Genomic DNA, 20,980 nt, shown 5'->3' on the forward strand with positions numbered 1-20,980 from the left:
GTGGTCTATAGCAGACTCCGACCACGACATCACCCTTGTTGCTCACACTTCTCAACTTTATCCAGAGACACTCAGGTTTTTCTGCAGTTTCATACCGGAGCTCTGAGCAGTCATACTCCTCTCTTACATACAATGCAACTCCCCCACCTTTTCTGCCCTGCCTGTCCTTCCTGAACAGTTTATATCCATCCATGATAGTACTCCAGTCATGTGAGTTATCCCACCAAGTCTCTGTTATTCCAATCACATCATAGTTCCCTGACTGTGCCAGGACTTCCAGTTCTCCCTGCTTGTTTCCCAGGCTTCTTGCATTTGTGTATAGGCACTTAAGATAACTCATCGATCGTCCCTCTTTCTCAGTATGAGACAGGAGTCTTCCCCTCTTGCACTCTCATGCTTGTGCTTCCTCCCAGGATCCCATTTCCCCACTTACCTCAGGGCTTTGGTCTCCTTCCCCCGGTGAACCTAGTTTAAAGCCCTCCTCACTAGGTTAGCCAGCCTGCTGGCGAAGATGCTCTTCCCTCTCTTCGTTAGGTGGAGCCCGTCCCTGCCCAGCACTCCTCCTTCTTGGAACACCATCCCATGGTCGAAGAATCCAAAGCCTTCTCTCCGACACCACCTGCGTAGCCATTCGTTGACTTCCATGATTCGACGGTCTCTACCCAGGCCTTTTCCTTGCACAGGGAGGATGGACGAGAACACTGTATGTTCTGGCGATTGAACCCTTCCTCTGTCTCCTCCGCCGGAGGTTGACGGGGTTGGTGCTTTGGGAGCTGGAGCTGCGGCTGGTCCTGTCAGCGTCCGCCGCCAACGTGCTCCTTGTGGTCCAGGACCTGGGCGACCTGTTGGGGGTGGAGGCCTGCCAGGCAATCTACTCGGCGGCCTCCTCCGCCCGGGTCAACTGGGTCAAGAGCTCTGGCCTGGTGGTCGGGGACGGGTGGCAGGCAAGCTCCCTCCCACCCATGCTTCAAGCCATCCGGTGGAGCGCGGGTCCGCTGCTCTATCTCGGTGTTTACCTTTCCGCCACACATCGTTCTCCGCCAGAGAACTGGCAGGATTTGGAGGCCACGGTGGGTGAGCGGCTGCGCAGATGGACAGGACTGTTCCAGTGTCTCTTCCCGTGAGGGAGGGCGCTGGTGCTGAACTACCTAGTCCTGTCCATGCTCTGGCACCGGCTCAACACCCTGAGCCCGGCCCCAGGGATCCTGGCTAGGCTCCAGAGGACAGCCCTGGAGTTTTTCTGGCCAGGACTGCACTGGGTCTCTGCAGAGGTCCTGAGTCTTCCCCTGGAGGAGGGAGGACAGGGCCTGGTCTGCCTTCGTAGCCAGGTCCATGTCTTCCGCCTCCAGGCCCTGCAGAGACTCCTTTATGGTGCAGGTAGTCTGGCATGGAGCACGTTGACGCACGCCTTCCTCCGCCACCTCCGAGGGCTCCGATATGACCGGCAGCTCTTTTTTCTCCACCCAAGGGGCCTTCTGGGAGACCTCTCTGAGCTGCTGGCCTTCTACCAGGACCTCCTCCAGATCTGGAAGCTCTTTTCGGTGACCAGATCCTTTGTGGCCACCGAGGGGACGGACCTCCTCACGGAGCCCCTGCTACACAACCCCGGTCTACGTGTGCAGGTGGCGGAGTCTCCCTCGGTGCGCCGGAGGTTGGTCCTGGCAGAAACCACCAGGGTTGGAGACCTTCTGGACTACGATGGGGGGACTGGGTGGATCCCCGGGCGCTTGGTTGGTGCATGGGACTCTCCACCTTTCCGACCCCCCTGCGCATACTCCAGGAGGTGGGGATGGCCTTATCGCCCATTTCTCTCGTCTTCCTGCAGCGGGCCCTGTGAGAGGGCGCTCCCCGCCCACCCGTCACCCCGGGCCCTCTGGACCTTTTTATCAGGCCCCTGTTCCACGAGCCCCCGCGGCCTCCCCATTCCCATACTTCGAGCCAGCTGCGTGCCCTGCAGCCGTTTGCTTCTGAACCGCACCCAGGGACGAACTGTACATGCTCGTGCTCCACACGTTGCATCTCCTCACCCTCCCGTTCCGCCCCGAGACCAAATGGCGGGACTATTTACCACCTGTGGAGAGTGAGGAGCCCCGGTGGGCCAGTATCTGTTCCACCCTGGTCCCACAGCCCACCGGGGATATCGGTTGGCGGCTCTTTAACGGAGCCATGAGCACGGGTGTGTAACCTGGCATGGTTCACCCCCATTCCTGAGGCTCCCTAGACAGCTTTGAGGAGCAATGGGTGCTGTCGGGGGTTCTCTGCTCGGTATCCCCCTCTGGATCCCTAGTTTTGAACCTGTGACCTTCACTCCTGACCTTGTTATTCCTTAGTTGTCCCCTGTCTTCATTTGGTTCCTGGGTCCAGTGGTCCCTCCCGCAAGGCTGGGGGAGGGGCCTTTAGACGTGGGCAGGCTTGTGCCCACCCACCTCCCAGGATTTCTAATAAGGCCTTGCAGGCAAAGACCTGGAGAGCTAAAGGCAGCTCCTGGTGGGCTGCAGGGATCTGCAGGCTGAGGCCCTGAAGCATGGACAAAGAGGGTGCTGGAGCCGTGGGGAAGTGGCCCAAGGAGGAGTCAGAGGCAGCGCTGAAAGCAGTGGCCATCAACAGGGTCCCTGGGCTAGGAGTCGGGACCCAGATTAGTGGATGGGCCTAGGTGCCCTCCCCCTCTCACCACTGAGGAAGTGACTGGACTGTGATACTTCCCCCCAGAAGGGGGGAACCCAGAGCATAACATGGCTGGAGGGCTGTGTCACTGAAGAGAACGCTGCAGTCCTGGGAGTGACATGGGTCCCAGAACAGAAGTGACAGCGGCAAGGCACCACCAGAAGGTGGTGCACTGGCAAGAAAAGCTAATCTGTGTGACAGCCAGCAGGAGGCACTGGAGTGGTGAGTTGCACCCTGGCACACGTGGTAGAGAATGCGGGCATTTGGTTGCCCCTGAGGGAAGAGTGAGAAACTCAGACTGTTTGGCAGCTGCCCCGATAGAAGGGGAGTTTGGAAGACTATTAAAGGGACTATGGAGCTGCTGTGTACAGAGGTGTTTTTGGCGGAAGGCAGGTGTACCTTCCCAGGATGGACTTCGGAGTTGTTGCTTCCACTGAAGGGGGTTAAAGAGCAACCAAGGGGGGATTCAGGCCCTGGTGAGGCAGACCCACTGTTGCCACTGGTTTTCCAGGGAGGCACAGAGATACTTGCAGGAATGCCTAAGGCAACTAGCAGAAGAGCAGCATTATTTGCTCAAGACCTTCCAGGAGGTGATCAGGGGCCAGAGAGCCTGGGGCAAGAAGCCAGGTCCCAGGATCAGACTAGAAGCCTGAGCAGGGCAGTGTTATGCCTGTAGGCAGATGGGACACTTCAAGAGAGGGTGCCCCTATCAGGAAGAGAAGAAGCCTATCATCAAGGGAAAGAGAGCAGGGAAACCCCAAGGTCCATGACCTCTGAAGAGAACAGGAAAGGGGGATGCTTGTTTCACTTCTGGGGAACCAGGGCATGTGAAGAGGCACTGACAGAACAGGAGCCCAGGGAAGGGCAGCATCCCGACTGGGGATGAGAAAGGGGACCCAAGCCAGGAGGAAGGGAAAGGGAGAAAGAAAGAGGTGCCAGATACCCAGAGGGGGTGCACCAAAATGGTGGAGAAGGCCAAAGGGCCGAGCAGGAGAGAAAGGAGAAACAGGAGAGAAGGAAGAGTCCCTTAGACATCCAGCAGGATGTGGGGACTTATACAGAGACCAATCAAAGGGAGTGGAAACTCAGACCCTGGGAGAAGGGATACTGGGGGAGCCAGCGGAGCAAGGGCCAGGGCTATGGGAGAGGCTGAAAGCTACTGAGCTCGCCTTACGAATAGAGCAAGATGGCACAGAGGCAGAGACAGGGAAAATTAGGAATACCACGGAGGAGAATGACAAATTGGTCTTCTTAGTGGAGAACCTGAGACAGGAGAGGGACACCCTGCGAGCACAGCTGCGGAGGAAGCAGGGGAGATGACCCCCACCCCCCACCCCAGCGGTTGGTCTTAAGTGGGGAAGGTGTGTGATGGGGCACCTACCCCACACTGGGCTCTAAGGGGTTAATAGAGCCCTTGGGAGGCTGTGCAGGAGGCAGCTAATCAGGGCTGGGCTGGCCCATATAAAAAGGGCTGCAGAACAGATCAGCTTCAGTCACTCCCTGAAGATTGAGGAGGGAGGAGGATTGGCTGCCTTGCAGGCTGAAGGCAGCAAGCATCTAGGACAGAGCAGTGCTGCAGGCAGAGACCCAGGGAGCTAAAGGCAGCTCCTGGTGTGCTGCAGGGATCCACAGGCTGAGGCCCTGAGGCAAGGGCAAATTGGGTGCTGAGACCACGGGGATGTGGCCCAGGGAGATCTACAGATAAGTTGGAGGGGGTGCTGCAAGCAGCAGCCATCTACAGGGTCCCTGGGCTGGAAACCGGAGTAGTGAGTGGGCCTGAGTCCTCACCACTGAGGAAGTGGCTGGACAGTGGACAGTAGGTTCCCCAGAAGTGGGGAGCACAGAGTGTGGCATAACTGGAGGTCTGTGTCGTGAAGAGCACACCGTGGTTCTGGGAGTGATGTGTGTCCTTGGAGCAGAGGTGACGGTGGTGAGACGCCACCAGAAGAGGGTGCACTGGCTAGCAGAGCTGATCCCCAGGACATCCAGCGGGGGGGAGGGTTGTGCAGTGGTAAGTTGCACCCCATTGCAAGCCCATTATTAAATATGTTCCCCATGTAGGTACTTAGACTGTGATCAAGTCACCCCTTAACTGCTCCTTGTTAAGCTAAATAAATTGAGTCTATCTTCCATAAGGCCTGTTTTCCAATCCTTTAATCATTCTCGTGGCTCTTCTCTACCCCTCTCCAATTTATCAACAATCCTTCTTGAATTGTGGACACCAGAACTGGCCACAGGATTCCAGCAGCAGTCGCACCAGTGCCAAATAGAGGTACAATAACCTCTCTACTCCAAAATGAGCTTCTGTTTATGCATCCCAGGATCACATTAGCTCTTTTGCTAGTGTCGCACTGGGAGCTCATGTTTTGCTGACTATCCACCACAACCCTCAGATTTTTCTCAGGCCCAGAAGGGAGTCCCCCATCCTGTAAGTGTGACTACATTCTTTGTTCCTGGCTGTTTACATTTAGCCATATTAAAACACCTATTGTTTCCTTGCTCCCAAGTTACCAAGAAAGCCTGTTAATGTGTCGGTGACCTGTCCTCTTCGTTAATTACCACTCCCCAATTTTTGTGTCATCTGCAAACTTTATCAGTGATTTTGTTTTCTTTCAGGTCATTGATAAAAATGTTAAATAGTGTAGGGCCAAGAACCGATCCCTGGGGGACCCCTCAGGAAACAGCCCCTATTGATGATGATTCCCTGTTTACAATTACATTTGGGGACTTATCAGATGGCTTTTATTCCATTTAATCTGTGCCATGTTCGTTTTAATCTTTCTAGGTTTTTTAATCAGTGTCATGTGGTACCAGGTCAAAGACCTTACAGAAGTCAAAGTCTATTACATCAAGGTTGCTTTCTGGTTTTCAGAGCTTAAGTCAACGTGCACATGATGTTCTGGAAGGGCCTGGCAATGCTGGCCAGCCCAAACGCTGCATTAACAACAGTTTGGGCAGTGAATTTCCCTGTTTTTAAGAAAAATTGGTATGTAAGAGGACACTACTGGGGGACTTCCTGGGCACAGCTCTCCACCACTCGGCTACCAGCTCTGTGCTCCTGCTTGCCACTCAAGACCTTTGGTAAGCTTGGAGAGCCTGGGGAGGGGCCCAGGGCAGGACTTGGGTGGATGGCAGTGGGGGGGCATTTGTGGGTTGCTGACCTTCCTCCAAAGTGAACACACCGCTCTCACTTCCAGAAGGAGCCTAGTATGGGCCCAGCCACCACCCAGAGGGTAAGAGAACAATGTGCACAGCACACACAGCAACCGGGCACTGGAGCTCAGCATCCCTGATTCTGGAGGCAGGCTTGGTCCCTAAGCCACCAGCCAGGCAGACTGCTCAGGACATGTCTTTACTATTATTTCAGCTCAGTGCTAATGTGGACACGAGAACAAATGGATATAAACTGGCCGTCGGGAAGTTTAGGCTTGAAATTAGACGACGGTTTCTAACCGTCAGAGGGGTGAAGTTCTGGAATAGCCTTCCGAGGGAAACGGTGGGGGCGAAAGACCTCTCTGGCTTTAAGATTAAGCTTGATAAGTTTATGGAGGGGATGGTTTGATGGGATAACGTGATTTTAGTCAATAAGTCAATAACGTGCCATCGCTGGTAATTAGTATCAATGGTCAATGTGGGTCTGGCTGGAGAATCTTGCCCGCATGCTCGGGGATCTGCTGATCGCCATATTTGGGGTCGGGAAGGAATTTTCCTCCAGGGTAGATTGGCAGAGGCCCTGGAGGTTTTTCGCCTTCCTCCGCAGCATGGGGCAGGGGTCGCTTGCTGGAGGATTCTCTGCGACTTAAAGTCTTTAAATCATGATTTGGGGACTTCAACAGCTGAGTCATGGGAGAGAATTATTCGAGGAGTGGGTGGGTCAGATTTTGTGGCCTGTATCATGCAGGAGGTCAGACTAGATGATCATAATGGTCCCTTCTGACCTTAAAGTCTATGAGTCTATGAGTCTACTGCGGGGGAGGAATAGCTTAGTGGTTTGAGCATTGGCCTGCTAAACCCAGGGTTGTGAGTTCAATCCTTGAGGGGGCCATTTAGGGAACCTGGGTAAAAATCTGTCTGGGGATTGGTCCTGCTTTGAGCAGGGGGTGGACTAAATGACCTCCTGAGGTCCCTTCCAACCCTGATATTCCATGATTTCAGAAGAAGCCACATAGACATAAACCTCCTGTAGGCAGAAGTGATAACATTTTTGAAATCTTTCTAGCCATGTCCTATGGTAGCAGTGACTAGCAGAATGCAGGGGCTGGGCAGTGATCTACCTGCTGCGAGGGGCAGAGCCTCCCTTTCCCCCCAGCGCCGCACAGAAATAGTTCTGAGAAGCTGAAAATGGGAAAAGCAGTTCTTTTGGGAGGCTATCTCTCTGCTACCCCTTGACAAACAACCCACCCGCTCTTCCCCGCTCCTGGGGGGCCATGCCAGTCTTCCTCTGCACATGGATTTTAGAGCACTTCGAACATTAAAAGCAGCTCATATTGCAGAGTGGGAGCTGCCTCTCCATAAAATGACCACAGATTTCCCCCACTGTTGCAGGGCCAGCTCCAGGGTTTTGGCCGCCCCAAGCAGCCAAACAAAACAAAAAAAGCCGCGATCGCGATCTGCAGCGGCAATTCGGCGGGAGGTCCTTCGCTCCCAGCAGGAGTGAGGGACTGTCCGCCGAATTGCCGCCGAATAGCTGGATGTGCCGCCCCTCTCCGGAGTGGCCGCCCCAAGCACCTGCTTGGTAAGCTGGTGCCTGGAGCCGGCCCTGCACTGTTGCTCCCTCCGTCTCTGTTGTGGCACTCATATAAACACTCCTGTGCACGTGGCTTTTAGAGAGACAAGGAGGGTGAGTTGATATCTTTTACTGGACCAACCAGCTTCCAGTGGGGGTGAGACAAGCTTTTGAGCCACACAGAGCTCTTCTCCTGGGTCTTAGAGCAACGTGGATATTAAATTCTGCTACTGATGTGGGGTGAGAGGTGGGTGGGCTGTACCTGAAGAACCCTTTGGCCACATGACCCCAGACTTCCCCCACTAACGCTATGCCTGGAGTTGATGAGACCCAGTGATTTTCAAATCTGTGTAGGCATGTGGAATTATAAAATCAGAGAATATTAGGGTTGGAAGAGACCTCAGGAGGTCATCTAGTCCAACCCCCTGCTCAAAGCAGGACCAACCCCAATTAAATCATCCCAGCCAGGGCTTTGTCAAGCCGGGCCTTAAAAACCTCTAAGGATGGAGATTCCACCGCCGCCCTAGGTAACCCATTCCAGTGCTTCACCACCCTCCTAGTGAAATAGTGTTTCCCAATATCCAACCTAGATCTCCCCCACTGCAACTTGAGACCATTGCTCCTTGTTCTGTCATCTGCCACCACTGAGAACAGCCGAGCTCCATCCTCTTTGGAACCTCCCTTCAGGTAGTTGAAGGCTGCTATCAAATCCCCCCTCACTCTTCTCTTCTGCAGACTAAATAAGCCCAGTTCCCTCAGCTTCTCCTCATAAGTCATGTGCCCCGGCCCCCTAATCATTTTTGTTGCCCTCTGCTGGACTCTTTCCAATTTGTCCACATCCCTTCTGTAGTGGGGGGCCCAAAACTGGATGCAGTACTCCAGGTGTGGCCTCACCAGTGCTGAATAGAGGGGAATAATCACTTCTCTCGATCTGCTGGCAATGCTCCTACTAATGCAACCCAATATGCTGTTAGCCTTCTTGGCAACAAGGGCACACTGCTGATTCATATCCAGCTTCTCGTCCACTGTAATCCCCAGGTCCTTTTCTGCAGGATTTTAAGCCCTTTGAAGTATCAGCTGTTAAAGAAACCACTCTGCTCTTGGGGCAGCTTCCTGGGCACTTAGTTCATGCCTATCTCACCTGCAGGGCTGACACAGCGTGCTCAGAGCATGCATGAACCCACACCAGAGTAGCCTGAGGAGGAGCCTCCCTGTACCAGGGGTGAGGCATTGGTCTGTGGGTGGCCCAGGTTCAATGCCTGCCTCTGCCTCCTGTGGAGAAGAGATTTCCGTTTGGAGCAACCCTCCAAATGATGGAGTATTCTGGGGTGGGTTTCTTACAGCTCTTTTCCGCTGTGTCTAAATAATTAAGCATGCATTGGAGCAGGGGGACTAGACCCCACATCTCCTCCATCCCAGGTGAGTGCCTGCACAACAGGGCTATAGGGTCTCTTCTCTCTCGCTGGCCCAATGCACGTTCAAGTCTTTCTAAGACATGGCACAACTCCAATAGGAGCGACCGCTAGAGCCCCATATCTGAATATCCCCTAGCTCAGCGACTAGGGCACTGTGCAGAGAGGTGGGGGATCCTAACTCAATCCCTTTGCTACGGCCCACAGGGAGGGGGCGATTGCACCTGGTGCTCCCACAATCCAGGTGAGGGCTCTAACCACCAGGTAAAGGTTACAGCCCCTTTGTGGTCCCTGTTCTTGCAGACGAAGGCTGAGGTGCCTACCCCCAGGAGCAGGCTCACAGCAGAGATCCTCAGCACCTGCCTCCCTTTGAGGGGTAAAGCTTAGGTCACACCCTTCTCAAGAGCACCTCCCAGTGGCTTGCGTAGGCAGCTCCAGGGGCTGGCTTTTGTGGATCCCATTGTTGGACATCCAACTCTCTCTCCCTGTGCTTTGTACGGGAAGCCTGGGCGGACAGGGCGTAAGGATCAGGCCTTTTCCTGTAACCATATTAAGAGAGCAGCAGCCATTAGCTAAGAAGCAGGAAGTCACATCCTCACATTCCATCTAAATTACATTAAAACACTGTAATATCAGGCTGTTAAGAAGGAGATCCTGTCCTAATAGCACCCACTATCACCAGATAAAGAAACAGATCTTAAGATGGTTAAAGAAAATGTAGTTTGATAGCATTCTGTCTGGCAAGAAATCACTTATCAAGATTCAGAGTAGCAGCCGTGTTAGTCTGTATCCGCAAAAATAACAGGAGTACTTGTGGCACCTTAGAGACTAACAAATTTATTAGAGCATAAGCTTTCGTGGGCTACAACCCACTTCTTCGGATGCATATAGAGTGAACCATATATTGAGGAGATATATATACACACACATACAGAGAGCATGAACAGGTGGGAGTTGTCTTACCAACTCTGAGAGGCCAATTAAGTAAGAGAAAAAAAACTTTTGAAGTGATAATCAAGATGGTTCAGTACAGACAGTTTGATAAGAAGCAAGTGTGAAAATACTTACAAGGGGAGATAGATTCAATGTTTGTAATGGCTCAGCCATTCCCAATCCCTATTTAGCCCTGAGTTGATTGTGTCTAGTTTGCATATCAATTCCAGCTCAGCAGTCTCTCGTTGGAGTCTGTTTTTGAAGTTTTTCTGTTTTAAGATAGCCACCCGCAGGTCTGTCAAAGAATGGCCAGACAGGTTAAAGTGTTCTCCCACTGGTTTTTGAGTATTATGATTCCTGATGTCAGATTTGTGTCCATTAATTCTTTTGCGTAGAGACTGTCCGGTTTGGCCAATGTACATGGCAGAGGGGCATTGCTGGCACATGATGGCATATATCACATTGGTAGATGTGCAGGTGAACGAGCCACTGATGGTATAGCTGATGTGATTAGGCCCTATGATGGTGTCACTTGAATAGATATGTGGACAGAGTTGGCATCGGGCTTTGTTACAAGGATAGGTTCCTGGGTCAGTGTTTTTGTTCAGTGATGTGTGGTTGCTGGTGAGTATTTGCTTTAGGTTGGGGGGTTGTCTGTAAGCGAGGACAGGTCTGTCTCCCAAGATCTGTGAGAGTAAAGGATCATCTTTCAGGATAGGTTGTAGATCTCTGATGATGCGCTGGAGAGGTTTTAGTTGGGGGCTGAAGGTGACAGCTAGTGGTGTTCTGTTATTTTCTTTGTTGGCCCTGTCTTGTAGGAGGTGACTTCTGGGTACTCGTCTGGCTCTGTCAATCTGTTTTTTCACTTCAGCAGGTGGGTATTGTAGTTTTAAGAATGCTTGATAGAGATCTTGTAGGTGCTTGTCTCTATCTGAGGGATTGGAGCAAATGCGGTTATATCTTAGAGCTTGGCTGTAGACAATGGATCGTGTGGTGTGTCCTGGATGGAAGCTGGAGGCATGTAGGTAAGTGTAGCGGGCGTTAGGGGACGAGAGCTAAGGAAGCGTTGTTCTAAGTCAGCCATAAAAATGTTGGCATACTGCGGGGCCATGCGGGTACCCATAGCAGTGCCGCTGACTTGAAGGTATATATTCTCCCCAAATGTGAAATAGTTGTGGGTGAGGACAAAGTCACAGAGTTCAGCCACCAGGTTAGCTGTGACATTATCGGGGATACTGTCCACCCTGTACCGGAAACCTACTGACCGCTACACTTACCTACATGCCTCCAGCTTCCACCTGCTGAAGTGAAAAAACAGATTGACAGAGCCAGACGAGTACCCAGAAGTCACCTCCTACAAGACAGGGCCAACAAAGAAAATAACAGAACACCACTAGCTGTCACCTTCAGCCCCCAACTAAAACCTCTCCAGCGCATCATCAGAGATCTACAACCTATCCTGAAAGATGATCCTTTACTCTCACAGATCTTGGGAGACAGACCTGTCCTCGCTTACAGACAACCCCCCAACCTAAAGCAAATACTCACCAGCAACCACACATCACTGAACAAAAACACTGACCCAGGAACCTATCCTTGTAACAAAGCCCGATGCCAACTCTGTCCACATATCTATTCAAGTGACACCATCATAGGGCCTAATCACATCAGCTATACCATCAGTGGCTCGTTCACCTGCACATCTACCAATGTGATATATGCCATCATGTGCCAGCAATGCCCCTCTGCCATGTACATTGGCCAAACCGGACAGTCTCTACGCAAAAGAATTAATGGACACAAATCTGACATCAGGAATCATAATACTCAAAAACCAGTGGGAGAACACTTTAACCTGTCTGGCCATTCTTTGACAGACCTGCGGGTGGCTATCTTAAAACAGAAAAACTTCAAAAACAGACTCCAACGAGAGACTGCTGAGCTGGAATTGATATGCAAACTAGACACAATCAACTCAGGGCTAAATAGGGATTGGGAATGGCTGAGCCATTACAAACATTGAATCTATCTCCCCTTGTAAGTATTTTCACACTTGCTTCTTATCAAACTGTCTGTACTGAACCATCTTGATTATCACTTCAAAAGTTTTTTTTCTCTTACTTAATTGGCCTCTCAGAGTTGGTAAGACAACTCCCACCTGTTCATGCTCTCTGTATGTGTGTGTATATATATCTCCTCAATATATGGTTCACTCTATATGCATCCGAAGAAGTGGGTTGTAGCCCACGAAAGCTTATGCTCTAATAAATTTGTTAGTCTCTAAGGTGCCACAAGTACTCCTGTTATTTTTGCACTTATCAAGAGTTGTGGTTGTGAAACCCTCATTTCTTTATTGGTTTGTCTTTATGGTCCCCACTTCCCTATTGTTTGTCTGTATGGTCTCTGTCTGGTTCTTTGATTGTTTCTGTCTGTTACATAATTAATTTTGCTAGGTGTAAATCAATTAAGGTGGTGGGGTATGATTGGTTAGAGAATTTTGTTACACTATGTTAGGATTGGTTAGTAAAATTTTAGTAAAATGATTGGTTAAGGTACAGCTAAGCAGGACTTAAGTTTCACTATATCAACTGGGGTCTAAAAAGAAGTTCTTGGGAACCAACTCTAGGGGTACGTCTATACTTACCCGCTGTTTCGGCGGCAAGCAATCGATCTTCTGGGATCGATTTATCGCGTCTTGTCTAGACGCGATAAATCGATCCCGGAAGTGCTCGCCGTCGACGCCGGTAATCCTGCTCCGCGAGAGGAGTAGGCGGTGTCGACGGGGGAGCCTGCCTGCCACGTGTGGACCCGCGGTAAGTACCTTTACGTTCGAACTAAGATACTTCGACTTCAGCTATGTTATTCACGTAGCTGAAGTTGCGAATCTTAGTTCGAACTGGGGGCTTAGTGTGGACCAGCCCTAGGACACAGCCCAAGCTCAGAGCTGCCAGACCTTAACACTCTGCCAATGATGCCGTGCAGAAACTGGAGTCCCCCAGATGGACCTGATCCTGACTGGCCATCAAGAAAAGTTCATGTGCCTTATTGGGAGTGGTGAGCACTGTATGTGTAGTGTGTGCAGTCTGTTTTGGTGCTTGTTAATAAATAGAGGTTAAGTAGTATATTACTGTGTAAGGCTCTTTCACTGGTAAAAGACCCTGTAAACCTGCAAAAGATTAAGCTGAGTCCACAGGGAAAGGGTGTTTACCCAGAGCCCGGAGCCCATGAGGGGTAAAGTTAGGTGCCTTTCGTCTGGAGCCCTAGGAATGGGGTAAGGCTGGGGGGTGCCTAAATTAACCGGGTTACGTCTTGAGCCCTAGGAACTAGGTAGAGGTGGGATGTCCTAGAGTGTGTGAGTAACAGCGAACTTTGTGCAGGTAGAGGGAGTGAAGATTCCCCTCGGTGGCAGGGCACCCAGTGTTAGCCACCGCGATGCTGAGTGTTCCAATGCCTGTGTCGGTTTGTGACGCTAACCCCGAGGGTCTCTCCTGCGGCCCATCGCTACGCGTACGTCTAGACTGCACCCCTTCTCTCCCCCCCCGTGGCAGTGAGTCTCAGAGCCTGGGCCAAGTGACTTGGGCGTGTGGCACTCATGCTCCAGGGATGAAAATAGCACTGTAGACGTTTGGGCTCGGGCTGGAGCCCAGGCTCTGAGACCCTCTCCCTTGCCAGGTTTCAGAGGCCAGGCTCCAGCCCGAGTGGGCACGTCTACACTGATCGTCTTAGCCCCGTAGCATAAGCCCTGCGAGCCTGAGTCAGCAGAGCAGATGTAGCTGTGGTATCTGAGCACCATCCATGTCCTAGCCCTTCGGGAGCTCCTCTGGCTCTGCTCCCTGTTCGGGGTGAGTGTTCCCTTGGGGGCTGGTTCTGGGGATTGGGTCAATGGGGGGCCCCTACTCGGAGCACCATTCATGCTCTGCTGGAAAGGAAAGAACCTCCTGCTCCACTCCTCCTGCTGCCCCACTCCACCCTCCCTGCCATGCTCCCACCCTCTCCTGCTGTTTGATCCCAGACGTTTGCGTGTGGGGGGGGGGGGGCAGGCATTTCTATGGCAACAATGTGGCTGTGGCCATCACTGCAGGCTCCATCCCAGGAGGAAGCGAGTTGGGAACCTGTTTCTCCAGTACACCAGGGTGGGAGCCCTAGATGCATTGGGCTGAGTTGGCTCCCGTGTGATGGTGGCTTGGGGTCCTGAGCATCCCAGCCAGAGCCCAGCTGGGGACTATCGGTGGCATGGGAAGCTGAAGGAGGCAGAGAGCAGCTGGCCAGGCAGGCTGGGGGTCAGCCAGGGATCCAGCTTTGGGTCTGAGCCCTGGGAGCCCCAGGCACAAAGTGGGCAGCCAGCTCCAAGGGCTACTACGGGGGTGCTGCACCCACCAAGGGATACCTGAATGGCAGCAGGATCCATTTGGAAATGGGGTGTGGCGGGGGAGCAGATGCCCCATCTTCTGGGATGGGCTAACTCAGCTCTTCTACAAAACAGGCCTCTTAGAAGGGCTCCTGTTTGAGTGCTTTGGGGTCATGGACTTAGCCAAGGTCACAGAACTGGGGCCAGGACCCAGGCATCCTGATTCCCAGCACCTGCTCTAGCCACCCAAGCACACTGGCTCATATGGCTACAACTAATGTGGTTTCCCTCTAAGACCAGGTCTGCACTATAAACTCATATCTTTGCTCAGGGGTGTGAAAAATCCACAGGGCTTCTCCTGTCAACAGAGCTACTGCCTCTTGCAAAGTGGTTCTCAACCGGGATACCTTTCTCCCTGGGGTACCCCTGGAAGACCTCAGAGTTCTCCAACTCATCTAGGTAGTTTTTCAGTCTGGGGGTTGCAGCTCCAGGGGGGGTCGAGGGATGGGGGGGGAGGCAAGTGCAGGGCCGGCATTAGGGGGTAGCAAGCAGGACAATTGCTCAGGGTTTTCCGCCACAGGGGGCCCCGCAAAATTAAGTTACATGCTTCAGCCGTGCTGCCTGGGTTCGGGCTTCAGCCAAGGCTCTCACGTGAAAAACAGGCTCAAGTATCACACTGAAATGTCAGTACAATATTCATATGCCAATCAATGGGTTTTATAATTCAAAGGTAAAAATGAGAAAGTCGGCACATTGTCAGTAGTAGTGTGGCTGTGACACGTTTGTATTTCTACGTCTGATTTTGTAAGCAAGTAGATCTTAAGTGAGGTGAAACTTGGGGGATGCAAGACAAATCAGACTCCTGAAAGGGGGCCAGTAGCCTGGAAAGGTTAATAGCCACTGTGCTAATGGGAGACGTTCTCCCAACGGTGTAGGATTGTTTTCACTGAAGTGCTGCAGTGTTTTAAGTGTAGGCCTGTCCCGAGTCCTGACACGCTGTCCTGCTCCAAGAGGAGGAGACGCCTGCACAGCCCCAGGCTGGGACATCCTGTGAAGGTGGCAAGGGGGAGGCCTGCAGAGTGGTGCAGGCATGAAGTAGCAGGTGAACAAGGGTTTGGGGGGCATCAGCAGAGAGGTTGAGGATGGGGGAGCGGGGTGCAAGGCTCCAGACTGAGGAATCTCTGCAGAGCTGGGGGGAAACCCAGGGCTGGAGTGGCAGGGGGCAGAGGGTCTGGATGGAGGGTGTGTAAAGGGATGCCAGGGCTGAGGTAGGAGGGGGCTGATGTGCATTGGCAGGGCTGAAGGAGGGGAGGTGGAAAAGGTGAATACGATAGTAGAGATTGTAAAAAACGTTTTAAAAATGAAAAGAATTACTTGGGCACAATCCAATTGTTGCTCAGCCCAGCCACTCCAAGGCCCTGCTGTCGCCCCTGCCCCATGGCTGAGCTCAGGCAGGGCTGGCCCAGGCGCCCAGCGTCCAGTCACTGGGTTACTGGCTTCCTGGTGCAGTCACTGGTGCTCGGAGAGTTTCCAGGCAGGTGCTGCCGGTACCTGAGAGCCGAATGCCCGCGGCCATCCCCAGCTCTGGCACAACTCGAGCCTTTGGGGGCAGCCGCCGTCTTTGTTTGCAGGGAAGATTTCAGGGCCAGAATTCAACCTTAAATGCCCATGTAAAACCGCAGGTGTTATCTCCACTGCCTGGACTGCTCCCCCCCTTCCCAAGGCGGGGAGGGGTCCAACTCCTTTCCCTTTGGCCATCACACCAGCACCCCCCTTCCTGATCACCAGTCTCCTGCCCCCCCTTCTCTTCCCCTTCAACCCATCTCTTCTCTGCCCCCATCCCCCTCAGCCCCCTTCCTATTGCTGCCCCCACCAGGGCCACACGTGGTGATGGGGGGGAATCACCTTAGATTCAAGGCCAGAGGGACTGGTATGACCATCTCCTGAGCTCTGCCCAGACTCCAACTGGTGCCCTGGCATTGGGGGCAGGCAGCCCTATGGAGTCCTCCCAGGTGCCCTAGCATTGAAGGCAGCTTGGGTCAGCCCCATGGAGCCCCCCAGGTGCCCTGGTATTGGGGGCAGGCAGCCCCATGGAGTCCCACCAGGTGCCCTGGCATTGGGGGCAGATTGGGTCAGCCCCATGGAGCCCCCCAGGTGCCCTGGCATTGAGGGAAGGCAGCCCCATGGAGCGGCAGTTGTGAACAGGTCCCAGGTGCTGAGGCAGCTGCAGGAGCTTGGGGACGCTCATGCTGTGGTGAGCACTGGGGCTTGTGTCTGACAGGAGCGGGCAGTGTGGGGATACAGCGAGAGCAATGGCTGGGTATATGCTCCCCCGGCCCTGCCCCCCAGCCCAGCTGAGCGGGCAATGACGTGGGGGGCGCCCGCACCCCAGGGCACATGGTGCTAGGGCTGGCCAGAGACTTGTGCCCAGGCAGCTCATGCTCCATGCTCGTGCCCTTCCATGGGAGATGCTGAGTTTGTCTGATGCCCCTGCCAGCAGGCCCCTCTGTGCGGGGGGAGTGGAGGGAGCAGAGACAGCCCCCCTCCCAGAGGATGTGTCCAGCCTGTGCTGCCAGGGAGCAGCCTATGGGAGCCGGGGGTGGGGGAGTCCAACTCTCACCCATGGAGGCTTGTTGCTCCCCTGGGTCCACTGTCCCAGCAACCAGGGCAACCCCCTGCTCCCCTCCCACGGCGTCCTGGGGCCTGTGGGCTGGGCTGGCACAGCAGCTCCCAGCCTCAGTGAGGATGAGCCAGGGAGCAGTTCCCTGATCACACGGTGATGGGTGCCCTTTGTCCCCTGGTGCCTGCAGCCTGGCAGAGTCCTTGCCCAGTGTATGCCGGACAGCAGCACGGAGCAGGGCCAAGCACCCCCCCCCCCCGTCACCCCTGGGGGGGGGGGAAGGCGCTCGCCCATGAGGTCTTTGCAGGCAGCAAGCTCTGGGGCAGCTACAAACCCAGCAACAGCAGCACCAGGGCCTGAGCAGTGCCCACAGGAGGTGGCATTCTGGGGGGACAGTCAGGGCTGCCTGAGTTCATTCACCCCAAACCACCTCTTCCCCCAGGGACCCTCATGCTGCTCCTGTCCTGGCTCAGTGGGGGGGGGGGGGTGGCAGGATCCCAGGGCAGTGGGAGCAAAGGAAGTGGGGGCTGGGCAGGGGGAGCTGCAAGGAAGTGTCTGTGGTATGGGGGAGGGGCAGAGGGGTATTGGGGGAGGAGTGTGAGATGGATGGGGCAGGAGTGGGTCTTTGGGGCAGGGATGCTGGGGAGGGGTTAGTAGTGGGCGGGGGGGACAGAGGGATGCCATGCAGAGTTCATGGTGCAGAGGTGTATGGGGGGGGGGGAGGTGGGCTTGGGGAGCACCATGGGGCAGGGGCAGAGATGGGATGGGGAGGGGTCCATGGTGGGTGTGGAGGGAGCAGGGCAGAGAGAGGCGCATGGTGCAGGGCAGTGGTGGGAGGTCTGTGGTGCCGGGACAGGGCTGGCACATGGGGTGGGGGAGTTTGGAGGGGTCTATGGTACAGGGGAGTTTGTGGGGAAGGGTCCGTGGAGGGGAAGGCCAAGAGAGGCACCCAGCATGGGGGAGGGGTGTGGGGGGCAGGGCCAAAGGAGGCAGCTGGCATGGGGGAGGGAGGAGTTCATAGGGCAGGGCTGAGGGGGGCAGCTGATGTGGGGGAGGGAGGGGTCTGTGGGGCAGGACTGGGGGAGGCACCCACCATGGGGGAGAGGTCCATGGGGCAAGGCTGAGGGAGGCAGTCGATGTGGGGGAGGGAGGGGTCCATGGGGCAGGGCCAGGGGAGGCAGCCAGTGTGGGGGAGGGAGGGCTCCATGGGGCAGGGGAGGCACCCAGCATGGGGGAGGGGTCTGTGGGGCAGGACGGGGGAGGCACCCAGCATGGGGGAGGAGTCCATGGGGCAGGGCTGAGGGAGGCAGCCGGAATGGGGAAGGGAGGGGTCCATGGGGCAGGGTTTTAGTCAGTCTCTAGAGCGCCCAGCCCCAGCCCCTCCCCCAGTCAAGTGACTGCCTGAGCCTGGCCAAATTTGGGGAAAGAGGAAGTGCAGCCCATCCGCCCGGCAGCCAGGCGTGGCCTCTGTTAATCCTGCCCGTGCCAGGCGCTGCTCCGGAGCCGGCTGTAGCCCCTGTGCCCCCACGGCAGGGGCTGCACCACAGCCCTGCCCCTCACTTGGGTGTTGGCCAGCGATCACCCCAACAGGCCCTGCTGGCTGCTGCAGCAGCCGCCTCGCTGGATTTCACGCGGCCAGGCTCTGGGGGCTACACAGACTCCACGGCCCGGTCAGCCTGCTGCCCCTCTGCCCACAGGGCCTGCAGCAGCTAGTGCCACAGGGGAGGGGGGCGCCTGCCAACCAGAGACAAGCCGGAGCCAGAGCGGCTGGAAGCAGCAGGGAGCTGGAAGTGAAAGGCTGCGTGGCCCCTGGCCAGCACATTACCTAGCCCAGGAGGGTTGCGGTGGGCACAGCCTCAGGCCAGGAGTGAGGCTGATGGGCAGGGAGCCTGGGCCCTGCACTGTCATCGGTTCTCATCAACTCCCAGCTGCCCCAGCACCATGCAGGAGCCTAGTGCCCCCCGGCAGCATCAGGCATGGCACAGCTGGCAAAGGCAGGAGGGTCTAAGCTCATCCATCAGCGCCAGGCTGGCCCTGGGGGGACATAGTGCCTCCTGCACTCGGTGCAGTGCCAACTAGATCGGGGTCTGCCGCAGGACCAAGCAACCACAGGCCAGACCTGCAAGAAAAAGTGGCTTGATACCAAGTGTGTGCCTGGGTCAGATGGGGGAGGGTGCTCTGCAGGGCCAGGGGGCAGGAGATGGGGGTGGGCGCGGGGCGACGGCGGGAGACGGGGGGTGGGGGGAGTTGGCAGATGGGGTGGAGGCTCCCTCGCCTGGCATTGGCCCGTCTCCCCTTCCGACGTGGTCTGTCACGCACATGGGGGCTAAAGTCTGTGCAATTCTCTTTTTATTCTGTTACAAATGCCTCTGTCCTCCGCCCATCCCCTGCGAGGACCCCTTGGCCCACTCCCTGTGCTCCCTGGCCTGGCCCATGGGAGCTCCTGGGGCCAGCAGGAAGGGACAAGCAGCCTATGGCAAGTGCTGTCTGTGGGTGCGGAGCCTGGGCTCAGCTCGGTCCCCACAGCTGGCCAACCAGGTGCTGTATGAAGGGCTGACCAGGCCTAACCGCACCTGGCAGGCTGAGTGCCAGGCCTGGACTCCCCCCATCACAGGCCCTAGGACAGCCTGGCAGACCAGCCACTGCAGGGGCCTCCTGAGTCCTGTCCCCAGTGCGCTGATGAGCCCATGGTGGGGCGTGGCTTCTGCCCAGCCAGGGCGCTGCAGGGATGCCCTGGCACCTGGCACCTGGCAGACTCTTTGCCAGCCCAGCCGCGCCAGGCCGTGCCGGAGAGTGGGGGTGTGTCCTCTCACAGAAGCGTGGCCTGCTCAAAGCGCTCATCGTAGCCGTGGCTGCTCATCCTCTGCCTGCGCCGCTGGGCAACCTCCCTGCGGCGCCGGTATGCCAGGAACTCCTCCCTCAGGGCCACGCAGCGAGCCTCTGGGCTGGCAAGGGGCTGCAGTGAGCCCGACGCCTCCAGGGCATCCACTGACTTGGAGTTCCCCGGGGAGCCACTGCCGTCACCGGGAGCTTTGGCACCTGCAAGCCAGCAAAGGGGACAGTGTCAAGGGAAGGGAGGGCAGAAAGTACCCCCCACCCCAGTCCTGCCCTCCCTCACCGTACTCCCCAGGAGGCTGCTCCAGAGCTGGGGGAAGGGAAGCAAAGAATTACTCCAGGCTGGGACCGGCTCAGCACGGCTCACACGGGCCCGCCCACGGGGACTCCCGGCTGGGACTGGCTCAGCACGGCTCACACGGGCCCGCCCACGGGGGCTCCTGGCTGGCACCGGCTCAGCACAGCTCACACGGGCCCGCCCACAGGGGCTCCCGGCTGGGACCGGCTCAGCACGGCTCACACGGGCCCGCCCACGGGGGCTCCCGGCTGGGACCGGCTCAGCACGGCTCACACGGGCCCACCCACGGGGGCTCCTGGCTGGAACCGGCTCAGCACAGCTCACACAGGCCCGCCCATGGGGGCTCCCGTCTGGCACCGGCTCAGCACGGCTCACCCATGGGTTGGGTCCCTCCTGGATGTAGAGTTACTGCTCACAGACCTGTCTTGGTGCCTGCTTGTGGCTGGGGTAACAGCTGGTGAGCCTGGTCCCTGGCTGGGATTGAGCAGCACCAAACAGCAGCCCCGTGGGGTTGAGGGGCTCTGACTCCAGCGGGGGATAGGGGAGGAGCTAGACTGGGCCTGGTGGCCTCCTGTGTGGTGGGGTGGGAATACAACACTGTGCCCAGCTGCCCCACTGCTAGGCCTGGAGCAGGGACATGGGAGGCTTGGTCTGAAGCCAGCCCTGGGGCAGAGTGGGAATTTTTTGTAATATTTTGTATTAATATTGTATGTGCCTCAATTTCCCCTAGGTGGTGCATGGTTAACTAGGAGGTGGGAAAGGGTTGTTCAGCTGACAGGTCTCTACTTACTTGGCAGAGATCCAGGTGTGACTGATGCCTGGCTGTGTGGGGCCTGGGGCCCCATGCCCATGGAGAGACTGAGAAGACAATGGCCTCTCCCACTGCCTGGACATTTGGCACCTAGCAACTAACGACCATGGATGGCCCACCCTCTGCAGGAAGCCAGCCAGGTGTGACCAGCTGGAGAACAAAGGCCCGGTGGGGCTGTTAAGTGTGGGCTGCTGGAAGCAGCAGACGCTCCTGGGCTGGGACTAAAGAGGGGTCAGAGGTCTCTGTGCTGGCCAAGATGGACCATGCTATAACTTTCTGTTTCTCTGCATGCCTCATCCTGGAGGGGAGGGCTTGTGTCAACCCCTTGGATCC

General features: G+C 55.8%; 1 protein-coding gene across 1 annotated transcript in view; it reads right to left on the minus strand.

Moving 5' to 3' along the window:
- Nucleotides 1–19,512: 19,512 nt before the first annotated feature.
- The window catches only part of IGSF9 (immunoglobulin superfamily member 9), a 49,960-nt gene continuing 48,492 nt past the window's right edge, over nt 19,513–20,980 (minus strand). The window contains exon 21 of the mRNA XM_065420345.1: nt 19,513–19,742. Coding sequence (XP_065276417.1) covers nt 19,513–19,742 — 230 coding nt within the window. The remainder of the gene's footprint in view (nt 19,743–20,980) is intronic.

Source organism: Emys orbicularis, chromosome 20 (assembly GCF_028017835.1).
Source record: "Emys orbicularis isolate rEmyOrb1 chromosome 20, rEmyOrb1.hap1, whole genome shotgun sequence".
Classification (NCBI taxonomy): Eukaryota; Metazoa; Chordata; order Testudines; family Emydidae; genus Emys; species Emys orbicularis.